The sequence below is a fragment of the Oreochromis niloticus genome, linkage group LG16, assembly GCF_001858045.2.
Source record: "Oreochromis niloticus isolate F11D_XX linkage group LG16, O_niloticus_UMD_NMBU, whole genome shotgun sequence".
Classification (NCBI taxonomy): Eukaryota; Metazoa; Chordata; class Actinopteri; order Cichliformes; family Cichlidae; genus Oreochromis; species Oreochromis niloticus.
Genome location: NC_031987.2, coordinates 2,698,851 through 2,714,419, shown reverse-complemented (window position 1 = coordinate 2,714,419; position 15,569 = coordinate 2,698,851). Strand labels below are relative to the sequence as shown.

Here is a 15,569-nt window from a genome sequence, read left to right as displayed (position 1 = left end):
GATGCAAACTGTATTTCATTACTCTGTATTCATACTTGTGTAATAACAAGTTGGGGAATAACTGAGGAGGTCTCTCGGTGGTATCCCTGCGGGCTGCCTTCAAACGGACCTACAGAAACGATATACATTTTCACAAGCTGTAATATTAGAAGAAAAGACAGCCCGAGCGTGGAGAGCCCGAGCTGGAAGCCGTAAGTCACGTTAAACGGTCCGAGCCTGTGGTCGCTCTTTGATATTCACCTGTGTAACGGCCATAAAGACAGACTGATTACACTGACAGTGAAACGGCCGTGCCCATCTACGCTAGCCGGAATCACTCAAAGTAAAGATGACATTCAGTTACAGCAGTATCGTATATATAACCACTTACAGCCAGTATAGTGGCTCACTTCCTGAAACATAATGAAATCCATTACTGATAACACCGTTTCCCATTCAGAAAAACAAAACTGTCTTCATCGCCCATCTTGGGCCAGTAGTTTCCCTCAGCAAAGCGTAATAGTTTCAAGCTGAAGAATTTCCCCCGTTGCAGGAACACGGGGAGCCTGACAAAATTACAATCCACTAATTTGGTGCATGAAGAGCAGTTTTTAAAGTCGTAAGGCGACGATCCCAGAACAGACACGAGTACGGTCATGTGAGTAGACAGAAGAGATTCAGATCACACAGAATTTCACGTGAGCTCAAACCGCACACGGACTCAAAATGTTGCACGCTGCAGTTAAAATAACAGAGAAGAAGAACACTTTAATGATCGTTTAACTTTCTAACATCACTTTGAAACTGGAGAATTCCTCCAGCAGCGCAGGACCGACAGATGGTCAGCAGACTGTTGCCAGATGTTAACATTTCACAGCTGCAACAGTAAAAATTTATGAAGTGCGGTCCATCTTCTTGTTGTTAAAACAGAAGTAAATAATAATGTATAGGAAAGCCTTTATGTGCTGATGATATTCATGTACAGATGAATGACTAACCGCTGTAGAAACATCTCTGACTCCACAGAACGGACGATACCTCGCTAAAATAAGACGCGGACTCTGATGCTTTAAATTACGCAGAATTATTCAAGAAAAGCTTCACTCGACGAGCACACAGCATCACTTAACCTCAGTTCAACCCCAGGACACCCCGAAATCTGTTAAACATCTACCAGCTGGGACCCGAGAGGGATATTTCCTCCGTCACCCCAGGGTGTACATATAAATGAAAGCACATCATACTCATGTCGTACCCACCTGCTGGTTCTGCAACACATTATGTGTTATAACCCAACATTTTAGTGTCAAAATCAGAGCATTTACCAATGAGCGGCCGCGTCAGGAAAGCTACAAGTTAGGAACAAGAAGGGGTCACGAGAGAAAAAAACTCCAGGAGGGGGAAGGAGGGGAGGCACACTATGAGAGGCAGGGTCTTTCTTTGAATTCCCAGCATTGCTAACAAACAAGCGGCGTCTCGATGAGTCCAGAGAAACACAGAAAAACAACTGGACAATGGAGTGGATTATGGAGCAGTTGTAAAGTGGTCTGGGAAACTCTTGGGCCTCGTTGGGAGGTCTCCTCAAGAGAGGTGGGGAAACAGAAAGAGAGAAAGAGAAGTGAGAGACACTCCCCGTTCATTTCCTTCTTGGGGAGAGGGAAATGATATTCAACAATGTCCTTTTCACCCCATCGTCAGAAAACACAAAAATGAGAAGTGGAAGGGAGGAACGAGGCGAGGAAGAAATGAGGAACAACGGCTGAAAGACGTGGGAAGAGACGGAGCACGATACAGTACAACATCTGCTTTGTAATGACCAATTATCTAATTATCATTATAATGAGGAAGTGACGGTCTCTGCAGTAACCTGAACAACAATTCTGATTGGTTCTTTTAATCTAATGAGAGCAATAACGAGGACAGATCGGAGAGGGCGTTTGGCATCTGGGTCAAGGCTGGTTTTTGCACAGCTGAACTATAAACACGAATCATTAGAAAGAGCGAGGAGTGAAGAGAAAACACCAGAAACGTGCAGATTTATCTGAATACTACAGGCTGAAATCACCATCGAGCACGCTGTTCCCTTCTTACTAAATTATTTTTAATAGGCAACTTGAATTTTTCATTTGGCAATCAGGGTCAATCGGTCAATCTACATATACTTAGATTCATACATAGTCCAGTCAGTAATTCAGAAATTCCTACATAAACTGAAACGTAGTTGCGCTTTCACTGAAAATGACGTCGGTGGTCAGGAGCTTCACTTTTATATCGGAAAATTACCAATTCAATTCAGTTTTATTTACACAGCATCAAATCACAACAACAGCCACCTCAAGGCGCTTTATATTGTAAGGCAGACTCTACAATAATACAAACAGAGAAAAACCCAACAATCATATGACCCCCTATGAGCAAGCACTTTGGCGACAGTGGGAAGGAAAAACTCCCTTTTAACAGGAAGAAACCTCCGGCAGAACCAGGCTCAGGGAGGGGCGGGGCCATCTGCTGCGACCGGTTGGGGTGAGAGAAGGAAGACAGGATAAAAACCAGAATCCAGTCCGTCCAGTTGGGTTGAGTCTCCTATTGCAAACAGACGCGATGCAGAGCAGTTAGACTGCTGACTGACTCAGATTGACTTTGACGTTTTGGCAGTTTTTCTGTCTATAAATTAGACAGTGATCAGTCAGTTGCAATGGACGGGAACCTGGTGCCACAACTACTTTTAATCAGTCTCCAACAGCAAAGAAACTGAACCACAAACTTGTCCTAATCACACAGAGACTGAGGTTCTGGTTTGACTCTTGTGTGACTGAGCTGTTACGTGTGAGCGGCACAGAGATGGTGCTTTGGTTCACTAACATAAATGTGCAGAGAAAAAGTAAGATGGGAGCAGAGCGGTAGAATAAATGCTGAAAAAGAAGAAGAAGGAGGTAACGGGGTGAGGGGTAATTTCAGGCACATGGCAGTAGGAGAAAACCTTCGGGGGTTTTGAGTGAAAGGACACATTATTCGGTCCTCCCCCTTTCCTTTTCCAAATCTCTCAACTGTTCAAGGAAAAATGTGATAATTAAGGGTGATATTTTGTGAATATCAAGCACAGATCATTAAGTGTCAGATGCATGCGCTGGTGAAATACTAATGTTTAAATGGGTTGCAAGTTTCTGAAGGATTAAAACGAACTGGATGAAGATCCTGGAATAAATACGACACACATTAACATTTGCCATTAGACTGGTTCAGCATAATAACAGCTAAAACATTGCATCATAAAATCGGTAAGGATGTATGAATTTTGAAAGCCGAACCGGACGTGGCCACGCGCTGTGATCTGTATATTCACTTTTTGGGGTTATTCTAACCTACGAGGTTCAGTTGTATCTATTTTATTTGATATCAAACAAGATTTAAAAGCAAGGCAGCGTCAGTGTTTTTGTGCCTCTTCCTGCCTGATGCTCGGGTTGGTGTCTAATCATGTACAGCTGACAATACACTGACCAATCACAGCCCCCTTTGCGCCACCTTTATGCTAACTTCTCATAGTACTAAACATACATGAGGTTAGGCCACGCTCCTTAAAAGGAATGGCTCTCTAGGTAGTGGCAGGACCGCTCCAGCGCAGGTTTCAGTTTCTGTCATTCGTTAACCACAAGCGCAGCACATGTTGTCAGATGGATAAACGAATGCTTGGCTTCAGGAATCTGAGCTGCTCGAGAATGGATCACGTTTGAAGTAAAAGCACGTTTAATTAGTGCTTTAGTCTGTTTATCTTTTGGTAAATATCATCACAGTGAACAATTTTATGGAGTACCAACATATACAAAGTACTCTGAGCAGCCTCCCCTCCTATTTCAAGCTGTGACATTTGCTGACAGTTTGTTTGGTAAAGTGTTTGCGCTTTAGGCAGGGAAACATCATCCAGTGCTGGGTCATGTTTTAATTTTAGAGCCATCAAAATCCTGTCTAACAGCACACGCGCGCACACACTGACATAATGTACTCGGTGCTCCGGCTGACTGATGTTCAGTCAAACATACAGTACCTTTATAAGTAGCCGCTCTGCTCTCTGGGCTCTGAAAAATTAAAAGACACACAAACACACCAACATGGCTGGACCCACACATGCACACAGGTATACAGGAATGCAGACACTAGATACAGACAGCCTGTCCGCTATTTCTGGGACAGTCGCAAAATAATATGTTTTCGTAAGGTCAGCAGCTTGGATGCAGTTTCCAAACATGATCTCAGCCTCTCTAGACGCTGAAATATCTTTAAAGTTAAGTGACAGCAGAGGAAGAAGTGTAGACGGAGAGGCCGAGGCAGAGATGAGAAAGAATTGCACCTCTATCTGACCTAAACCTCTGAAAAGGGAAACATTTTCAAGTTGACTTTTAATATACAATAATATACAATTAATTACAATTAATATACAATATTTGACATTTCATGAGAGACCTGGAAGAGCAAGGGGTGATTCACGCGAATGTAAAAGGCCAACTGATTAGCCATGATCAGTGACCGATCAACAAGCCTGTGATAATGTAGCTCTCTTTAGCTTGTGTGTAGCTAACTATGTGTAGCAACAGGGCACATGATACATAAATCGGTAGAAATCAGTGTAAAATCTAATGCTTGTCTATGGTTTCCTTTTGATTCTAATGCCACAGTAGTAGCTGGTACTCTGCTGGGGTAAATATCAGTCTCATTTTCACTCTGTAGCTCTGCCAGAGCAACTGCACGCTCGATTTATATAGTGCCACCTACCTGCAGCAAAGCTAATCGCTACCTGAGCACGGAAAGGACACTGCAGGAGACACGAGGGACAGTTTTTTTATCTGTCACTGCAGCATGAAGACAAACTAATGTATACTGAGCGCCCAGCACAGCTGAACTCACACACACAGTGATGTAGTCCATGGATATGAGAGGGACGGCTAAAAACTAATAAAGGGTCAGGCACACTAGGGTAAAAGAACACCGCAACCTCATTGCGGCTTGGAAAAACGGGTGGCTTTTTGGAGTTGATGAGTGACTGCAAGTGGTTGCAGCAACTGCTTTCGATTGCAAGGCAACTGCTTGGGTAACAGATTAGAGAAGGTTAACATCGATGAGCGTATCTCATCTACGACGCGCCTCTGTGACTCCGTTCAGCTGGTTTTACTCCCGTATAGAAGCGAGGTAGCTGAGCGCCTATGCCGCCGTCCTGCAACAACTACGTCACAATTTGTGGTGGAATTTCTGAATCTCAGCTCTACGAGGTCGTGGCTGGATGCTGAATTTCTGGGTATGCAGACGACAACACGTGTGCAATATTGTGCAGCTTCATTGCAGTAATTCACTGTATTATCACAGTTACCACGCTGAAAGCTGGAGCACTGTTGGAGCGATTCCCATGAAAGTATCTCGTGGCCTCTTACAAACATGATGCGTACATGTAAAATTGGCGCAGTATTTACGGATTACGGCGCATGTGTGCGAGTGCAAACGGAGACGGGGTGTACTGTATGTGAGTGTGTGTCCAATTTCCCAAGGCTTTTTCAGATACCACAGCCAGACCTCAAAACTATCATCACTGTTCTCGCCTCCATCTGCCAAAGTCATCACCCACACAGACACCATCTCACACACACACACACACACACACACACACACACACACACACAGAAGAGGTGTGAAATAGCCATCCTGCAGCATTTTAACAGGGGTGGGAACCCGACTATAAACGCTCTAAACTTCTGTCATTCCACTTAGCTTACCTCGTCTCACTCTCTCTTCCTCTGACTAACATCCCCACACAAACATTTGTTGGTCTGCTGAGGTGTCGTAGTCAGAGGCTAGAAGGAGCTAGTAACAACTAGTCTGTGTTTTTACTGCCAAAGTTTACACTTTCGTTTTCACTTAAAAAAAAAGTTTTATTTTTAGAGATGAGGTTATGATACACTGATACCCAGCCTGCTAAAACACATTACTGCAGCGCTGTTCGTCTCGGGAAAGCAATGAGAAAAAATGACACTGAATAAAGTACGTTTGGATGAGTAAGACATCAGACACGAGTGGGAGGGGAGGGAGAAGGTCCCGGGAGGGGAGAGTCTGGGGAAAAATAAAATGTTAAGATACTGAAGGAGCGAAGAAAGAGAAAGCGGCAAATGAAAAATAAGATGCTGAAAACCGGTAGTGACTGATGATAGCCGGAGAATGTAGTTTAGCTGTGATTGTGTTTCACATTGAGGTTAACGTGTTTAAATAGCCAGCGAACAGCTGCGCCTTTGTACATGCTCCCAGCAAATTATACTTTTGCACAACTGCGGCCTTCCAGGGGCAGCAGGATATCTATCTGACTGAATCAGAAAACACATAATGAGAAATAAATGGAAATAATCTTTCAAGAATTGATGAATATACTCGGGAAGCTGCTATTGTTCTTGCTGTTGGCTAATGTTAGCAATATTTCATGCTGTCCAGGGAGCAAAACAACAAAATGCAGAGCAATATAATAAAGCACAGTTGAGCGTTTATATGTTTCCCTGTTTTAAACGTGAGCAAAGTTTTCTGCATCCAGAAGTCTAACACTTTAGGCCGCTAATAACACACAAAACAATTTTGTTAAATCTTCTGATAATTTAATCTGAAATTTTATAGAAAGCTGTAGAAGTGGCCCAACAGCTAGCTGACTACACCCGCTGACACACGGCATCTCAGGCTCTCGAAAAGCCTCCGAGCACATGCTGAAGTAACGGGAGTTTGAAGGGGGAGGAGATCAGTTTTCAAGCCTGTACACAGCTTGTTTTCCCAGGGGAAGGGGTAAGGTGAGGTCCTGGCTGAGGCACAGCCCCAGAGACACTTAGGAAGAAATATAGAATAATTACAGGAAGAGAAAAGAAGGACGGCAGAACACACAGCAGTGACGTTCATACAAATGAAGGAGAAGATGCTGTACCTCGGTAAGGAGGCATACTGGCGTTCCACCTCTTCATAGCGTGGTGTCAGACGATGATCTGCCCCTCTGCCCGGCACCTGGCAAACAAAAGCAAACGGGTGGCAAAGCCTTCAGTGACCAAGTCTGGATATCATTCATGTAAAACTGGCAGCAGTCTTTCCTGATATAGGACTAAACTGTGAGTCTAAGCATGTGCAAAGCGCACTGTCTTTGCATGTGTGCGTGTTTGTGATACTGGGGTAATTTAGGATCGACAAAGGCCAGTTATTAGGGATTTAGAGTTTTGGTCTTCTGAGGTTTTTCGGGGGAGGAGGGAGGTCTCCATCCTAGATTAGGTTACTTCAAAACAGGATGGAGTTGTCTAGCTCATGCACACGCACACACATTCAAAATCACACAGAGTCGCGTCTCATCTCCATACTGGGAAAAAAATGGAAAAAGCTTAAGTCAAGCTGCTGACAGTTCAATCTCCTGTTTCCTCATCTCACTGGCTCTCTCTTTAACTCTCACATCTCATTTTTTATTCCTCCACTTATTCCCATTCCTCTATTTTTGCCTGTTACCCACACACACACACACACACACACACATACACACACACGTTGGTTATTCATATCTTGTGGGGACCTCTAACTGACATAATGCTTTCCCTAGCCCCTTACCCTAAACCTGACCGTAAGCCAATTGTAACGCTGACACAAAACTACATTTTGAGTCTCAAAAATGCCTTCAAACTTGTAGGTCCCCATTAGGGCTGTTGGTCCCCACAAGTATAGTAAACTTCCAATTTTTGGTCCCCACAAAGACATGAATACACACTCACACACACACACACACACACACCCATATACACTTGGTCTCCATCAGCAGCCTGCATGCTGTTGTGTGAGGTAAGAAAGCGTTTAACATTAATAAAAAGGAGCTCCTCCTGTGTGTGTAATGTTGAACATGTCGTCTAAATAACCTTTACCCCTGTAAAATTCAGCTTTTGTGAATAATTCACATTTCCATTGGATAAAATTGCGTAACCCGTAACCATTACTGCGCCGCTGACGAGACATTACTGTACGTCATCTGCACATTTTGAAGCCATAATATTTTGTTACAGTAGGGTGTACAGCCCGTTCCCACACAGTGAAAGAAAGAATAAGAGGCTTTATAGCAAAAAGAGCAAAACAGAATGAGGGTGAATTAAATGTGTATGTCCCAAGTGATGGAGACAAAAGGCTGAAGGTTTTATAGAAAACTAGGTTCTTCTTTTCTCCTCGTGGAGCCCAGAATTAGATATTACAGACCGCAGCCTTTTCTTCTTTTTCTCTGCCTCTCTTCTTTCTGCATTCCAGGGAATGATGCCAGAAGGCATATAAAACAGATTTGCTGGCCCGGCTTTCTTTTTGAACACCTGTCTTTATAGCTTCAATATCTCAGGTAGAGAGACAGCGGGATATTAAGAGGGAATAGAGAGGTGGAGCAAAAGAATGAAAAGGCATTAGGAGGAGAAGAAAGGTGGAAAGAGAGATAGAGTGAATGAGAAGTAAATGAGTTAGAGAGTAGGTAAGTGTGATATAGAGAGGGGGAGTGATATTATGAAGCCATTGAGCGGTGGCGAAAGGGGAGGGGGCCGAGATGAGAGGTGAATTATAAAACAAGGGAGTGAATGGGGTGAAGATGAGGGCGACAGACTGGAGAGGTGAAAGGGACATTAAAGACACGATTTAAACAAGATGTTAACGAGGAAACTGGAGATAGGTGAGGGTGAAACACTGCATCATCTCCTGGAGGCTGAGGTGAGAGATGAGTAAGGGAGTGGAAAAAGGGCACAGTCATGAGTGGAGGAGTGGAAGTGGGGAGATGACGAGCTGGAAAATACAAACTTCTACAAAGGTGGTATTATTACTGTTATTATTATTATTTATCGTCCATAAATCAAATGAAAACATCAGAGTGTCCATCTCCCAGTCACTCACGCAGCAGAGCTAAAGCTTGCTAACTTTATCTATTTCAGGTCACTGAGCTGGATGCTGAGACTGCGTTTGCTGTCGGCGTCTTCTTCTTTTCCTTTTTAATGCAGTTACTGGATAAATGACATGGTGTGCTGTGAGGTTAATTCTACAAATGGCCCATGTGAGAACTCTGTGCTCCACTTTTGGAGAATCAAATTCCTTTACTTTACTTAGGTGTAATTAGCAACCCAGCCACAAGCACATGGTGCACTCCCAGTGCCGGTCCCAAGCTGGGATAAAAGGGGGAGGGTTGTGTCGTCCAGAGTGAAATCTTTGCCAAATCAAACATGTGGATCATAAAGAACGACACTTCAATACCAGATAGGTCAGGGCCCGGGTTAACAACGATCACTTCTGGTGCTGTGGGCCAAACGAGTGCCGGAGGAAACACTGCTACTGTGGGCCAAAGTCAACGGAAGAGAAAAAAGGGAGATGTGGTGGGAGTGGGTGAGAAGGAAAAGCGGGAGGTTGGAGGTGAGAGTGGATGATGAAGATGGAGCTGCCAGGCTGGAGGAAAATGTCACAGAGAGGGACATGGAGAGGGTTGGAGTGACAGGGGAAGACAGACTGAGGTGGAGGCAGATCTGCTGTGGCGACCTCTAAAGGGAGGAACCGAAAGAAGAAGACTAATCTCTAATTAGCATGCATGTGTGAACCAATACAGTCTATGGATGCAGCCGTAGCAACCACCAGGTGCCGCGGTCACCTGTGACATGCATGAAAGACGCTGATTCGTTTGCAAAGAGGCGCGACTACTCTGCAGCAAAACTGTGAAAAATGCGATAAATAAAATAAAAAAGCAAACCTGGCCGTCGCAGTTTACTGTTCTCTTTTTTAAGCTGTTGTTCAATTTGTGACCTTTTATTACAAATTAAAAGCTTCACCTTGAAACTGTAACCAACACATTTCAGGCATGTCTTTGATACTAACTACAGGTAACCGTGGCAATTGTGTAGCAACTAAAGTAATCATAAGGAGGGTCGCCCACCGGTCTGCAGCCCTGTGTGACTGAGGGATGAGGTGGAAAGCTACCAAAATATGCTTATAACAGCAAATCTGACAGTTTGAAAATCCATTCAGGCAGAGAAAGAAGAGCCCAGAGTTAGTTTGTGAACTGACTCACTGCAAAAGACTAAACCTGTCAGTATTAGTCTGTCTGTAGCTGTAAGACACAGAATGCTAGACGTTAGTAGACAACTGTGACAAGACTGCAGGGCAGGGCAAACACTACGACAGCTGAGGTGGTGTGGGACACACTGTACACACCTCTATCCCCCCCCCCCCCCCCCCCCCCACACACACACACACACACAAACAACATTTTCCACGCACATAAACAAAACATGCACAATCTTTCTCTTTCAGCACAGCTTCTGTGTAATGTAATCTCTCACATGCACGCAGCCAAACACACAACCTTCTTTCCTCTGAAGGAGCGCGCACACACTTAAACACACTCCCTCTCACTCATGGAGGGCTGTGGCAGGAGTGTAGCGCACTGGTTGGGGTAATGGTCTAGTGAAAAACCATTTCACGGCATAGCGAGCAGAGGAGAGGCAGAGAGGAGTGCGCGGAAATCAAGCAGAAGAGACTGATACAGAAGGCAGAGGGAGAAAACACACACACACACACACACACACACACACACACACACACTTACAAATGCACACACTGAGAGAGAGACAAGGGCTCATCTCTCTCCTTTTAACAGACCCTTCAATTTACCCATAAAACACACCACCCAATCACTTTCAGCACTGACACACCCTCACAGACTTGTTCTTTCTATCTCCCCTTTCTTCTCGTTTCTTAGCCGATCTTACACACACACACACACACACACACACACCGTCTCTTTACTCGAGCTGTCTGAAGGATTTCAGAGGGATTTAGATCGACGTGGAGTATTTGGTAGATGCATCTGCTTAAACGAGACCACTTAGTCCAAATGTGAAGTGTCTCTTTCTTCCCCCTCGTGTTATCTTCTTCTAAACTCCTTCATCACTGGCCCCACATCAGACTTTTTACAACCCCCCCCATCCGTGCTCACCATTCCCTCCCTGTCCACACCTCATCTTTCATTAAATGTTCCCCTTAAGTGAAATAAAGTGGACCTGTGAGTACGGACAGATCCCATCCAAACTCTTAACTCTTTCCTCCTACTACAGCCTACATCTGGCTCCTACTCTTCTTATGATACAGCCATCATTTCTAAACTTATCAACTCTTTTCTTCTAACTTGAATCCTGCTTTTGCTACAACGTATCTGTATCTGGAAAACCAGACAAGATAAAAAGCCACACGTCTTTCTTTAACTTCCACTGTCATTTTCTCCTTCTGTAAATCAATAGACAAAGATTTTACTCCCTTTTTGTCTTCTCTCCACCCCCCCACCCCACCCCTGCAGGAATCGATGAATAAGGGAGGCTGGTTGTAATCCGTATCAGTCATATCGTTCTGCTCAGCCAGCACTTTCGGCTGATTCAATTAAAACACAGCTCCCTGTGCCTCCTCTCTCTCTCTGTGTCACAGCCGCTAAGCCTAGTGTGTATGCACACATCTGTATGTTAGCGTGTGGAGTCACCTGAACTGTCTGTGAGATAACTAACCCCCCCATGTGCATCATGCCATGTTAATGACGTCTCTGGTGAATTCACACATCAAAAATGTGTCTGAACTTAAACTCCTGTTTTCACTGTTTACACATCAGCTTTTTAATGAAACATAACACGAGCCAGAGAGTCCCACAACACTCCCCTCACGACACAAAATGTTCCACGATTAGCTTCTTTTCTTCTTCCTTTGTTCATACTTAAGACCAGGATCTGTTATTACACTGTGAGTTAGCCAAACTAGAAAAAACCCTCTTGGCTGGTATTTAGTACATGTGCTAACCTGTGCCTGGACTAACAGCAAGTGAGATTGCCTCACCGCCTGTCCATATGGCATTTCTGGGTTTGGAGAAAATCTTTGGAAAATACCGGATACTGCATAAGCTCATCTGGCAAGCCTATAGTGTCCCTGAAGTCTACGTCACCAATGTCACCAGCCTCATACAGACCCCAGCAGGGGCCTCTTACACCATCCAGGTTGGGATCCATCATGGATCAGCCCTTTTACCACCACCGCTTGTACCCAGCAACAGGCGACCGCCAGCTGCCCCATCAAGAGTTCAAATATCTTGGATGGAGTTCCAGAAATATGAGCAGCACCATCAAGTCAAGTCAGCTCAATGTCCACTCGCCCAAAGTCAAAGATTTACAAAATCTCCACAGAGCTGAGTGCTGGCCAGCAGCAGGGAAGCTGGCTCTCCACTCGATGGAAATACACCGCGGTGCACCATTTGCAGATAAGATGCACAAATGAACGTCACCCAGAAGAAGGCGCTAATCGTTCGAAGCCGTGCAGACAGATGTGCAGCGGACCCTGTGTTTACCTGGGATCAGTTTTAGCAAGATTCAGCTGTAAATGATAAAACTTGTACTTTTAAGAAAACTCGGGCATCCCTTTAAGCAGGATCAACTGGAAATGAAAAGACAATATCTAATGCGATTAAAAATGCGTTGCCTTTCCCTCAAAAAGTACTGTAGCTATACAAAGCCAACAACACTCGGCTCGCTTTTTGAAATTTTTTAGGATCCTTCCAGCTTTCACTCAGGTGTGATGGCGTTATTTCCAGTACGACATGACTAAATATATCCATTAGTTTCCACAGAGGAGGACACAATCACACATGTCCTCTGTAATTTATGCTTCTGATTTTTAAATAGCACCCTACACAAAGACATCTTTTTAAAAAATAATCTTTGCATCAGTCTGTAATTTTTTTTCTTTTCCATTTTCTTTTGAAACTCGCATTAAATCGAGTTCGTTCCGTGCCATTCCCGGCTCCGTGTAATGACCTGTGATTGCCACCCACCATCACTCGGGTAGTAAAATGGGCCGTTCGCCTTTCCTCCATCCACCTTCTATCCATCCACGCATGCTTCCCTCTGTTCATTCAGAGCTGTTCTCCATCACACCATTCCCGTTTTTTATTTATTCAGTAAATCTCCATTTGTTCATTTAATACTGTATACCATCCTCCCTCCGTCCATTTACCCATCCATTCATTCTAGAGAAAGCAGTAATTGCGGCTGCTGGCAAAAAGCCATCCGTTTTCTCAGGCTAATTACTACAGCCTCTTAACAAAGTAGCACTAAAGGAAAGAGTCGACAAGCACACTCACAAGACCGTGCCTGTTCGCATTCACACGCAAGTGAATGCGAACAGGCGTGCACACGCACAAATAAGTATTCAAATTAGGTCCTGGCGTAGTTCATCATTCTTCTAATATGTTGACCTCACAGGAGACAGTCACTGCACAGAGCCAGAGTCAGCTGCATTAAAGCAAATCTTATTCAAACGGCATGCTGCGGGAAATGTTCTCTGAAGAACGGCTGAGCTTATAGCTCTCTTAACCTGGGATTACTTTGGATATTAAAGAGACATTTGTGGAAATATCCTGATTTGGTTACACTTCTAAGAAACAAACAGCAAACACACATCCCAGCTGCGATCCAAACTGCAGACCGTATATTAAGCCATCGATTAGGGACCAGTGACCCGTGACTGAGACCTGAGTGCTTTTTTCTTTCTGTCTGACTCTAATGGGGACCAAACTTTATATCATGAACATCACGTTGTATTCAATTAGTCTTAAAACCAGCGACTGAGTGTTTAACAAGCAGAATGCAAATTCTGCTGAGTCACCGCTATTGATCACCAGCCGCAGGAAGCCTCCTGCAGACGCACACATTTCTGGTCACTTTGTGTTATTGGGCTGTAAAATCTCGCCGGACTTTGCAGGGCGTGAGCGACAGCCGAAAGCGAGAGGGTGACAGACAACAAATCTGAAAGTCTCAGACTCAACGGCAACCGAGGCGGAGGAAGATAGCAAGAGAATAAAATAATCAGGGCAAATGCGCTTATTTGTTTACAACACCAAAGACGCGCCAAGCATCTTTATTCTCAGACCTCTTCCTACTGAAATGTCAGCAATGCACTAGAATAAAGCGCTAAGAATTAAGACTGGAGCACAGTTAAATGTCACAGCGCTGTTGAGCCTCTGGTACAATTAAGACACAGAAGGTCAATTTTCCCCAAAGCTCACAGCTTAGAGCGCCTTCGCCAATACAGCTATTAATACTACTTAATGCAAAGCATCCCGTTTATGTGGTGTAGGTGCATAAACGGGATGGAGGAGACGGCATTTGATTTGTGCGCGTGTTTGTATGCATATCAGTACTTGGACCCATCAATCACATTAAAACCCCTTTTTGTTAAATGGCATTTAAAAGTTATCAAGCTGGTGGCATCCCAGCAAACTTTCAGCAGACGACACGCACACTAACGCACAGGCAGACAGGGCACAAATACAACTCCTGCCAACACTGACGGGAGCCTACGAAGAACTGGTCTTTAATAGACATGAATTGTTGGATTCTGGTACAGTTTATGATGGTGGGACCTAATCAACCATCTCCCCAAACAAATCAAAACCTTACCCAGTTTATAATTTGCCAATCTCTCCTTCAAATTCATCTTCATGTGCACTTCTGGACCAAGCAGCTACTTTCTGGTTACCTCATGCAGGTGTCTGCCCTGGATGTTCTCCAGTGTGTGAAATGTGTGATGAGAGGAGATTGTGTTGGTGTAACTCATTCACTCGCTTTTTTTACAGTTTTACTGTTTTTCCAAAAAAGAAACATTTTTTTCCTGAACAGGAAATGAGTCCACGTTATGTATTTTTGTAAAAAACATAAGAGTAAGAATGCACACAGAAGAAAACACACTCTTGCACGAACATAATGCCAAGAAGAAAAAAAGAAACTGAAATAGGAGCTACTCTTTTTCAGTTCAACATGCAGCTATTTCTGTGGGTTCGTGTGTATATTTCATATATAATTATTTATTTTAGGAGAAGAAGCCGAGGAAAGTGAGGATGGATACAGAAGAGAGCGAGAAAAGGGAAGCAGTGTGTGTGTGTGTGTGTGTGTGTGTGTGTGTGTGTGTGTGTGTCAGGGAGAGAGATGAGGATAAATAAATGATAGTAAGAGGGAAGGTAAGGCGATAGCAGAGAGGATAGGATTAGTCTCTGCTGCAGAGCCTTTGGAGAAATTCACATAAAACACACACATACACAGAACATTCATGCGTGTGTGTGTGTGTGTGCACCATACGAGTGCACACCCATGCAATGAAATAGATACATACTATATATACTTTAATAAAAAAAATAATAGCTAGAAGTGCCACACACACACACACACACACACACATTTATTCTGTCCTTAGTGTTCTTAACAGTTAAGCTCGTCCTTGAAAGTGCAAGGTGGGGAGTCGATAAGAGAGCAGAAATAGAGGAAGGGAGAGTCGAGGGCGATGCCATATACACAGGGACAGAGACAAGGATGAGGAGATGAGGAGCCTACAAAGTTAAGGGAGATAATTTGGTTTCCTTTAAGCCCTCCTTGCCACCCAGATAGAATATCCCTCTACCTCTACTCCCCACTCTCCTTCTGCATCCCCTCCTCTCTGCTCAAACTTCCCGACTTAAAAAAAGTTCCCCTTTGAGGATTAGCGGGAACAAAGGAAGGTGAATTCCA

The 15,569-nt window shown here is 44.1% G+C and overlaps 1 protein-coding gene across 4 annotated transcripts in view; it reads right to left on the bottom strand.

The window, feature by feature from the left end:
* pard3bb (par-3 family cell polarity regulator beta b) overlaps positions 1-15,569 on the bottom strand; it is a 205,111-nt gene that overhangs the window by 13,643 nt on the left and 175,899 nt on the right. For 3 of the 4 annotated variants that reach the window (XM_019353172.2, XM_019353170.2, XM_019353171.2), the window contains one exon: positions 6,920-6,996. In XM_019353172.2, the coding sequence (XP_019208717.1) occupies positions 6,920-6,996 (77 nt within the window). Of the gene's footprint in view, positions 1-6,679; positions 6,823-6,919; positions 6,997-15,569 lie in introns of those variants that run through there. The other variant, XM_019353173.2, reaches the window with a different exon arrangement.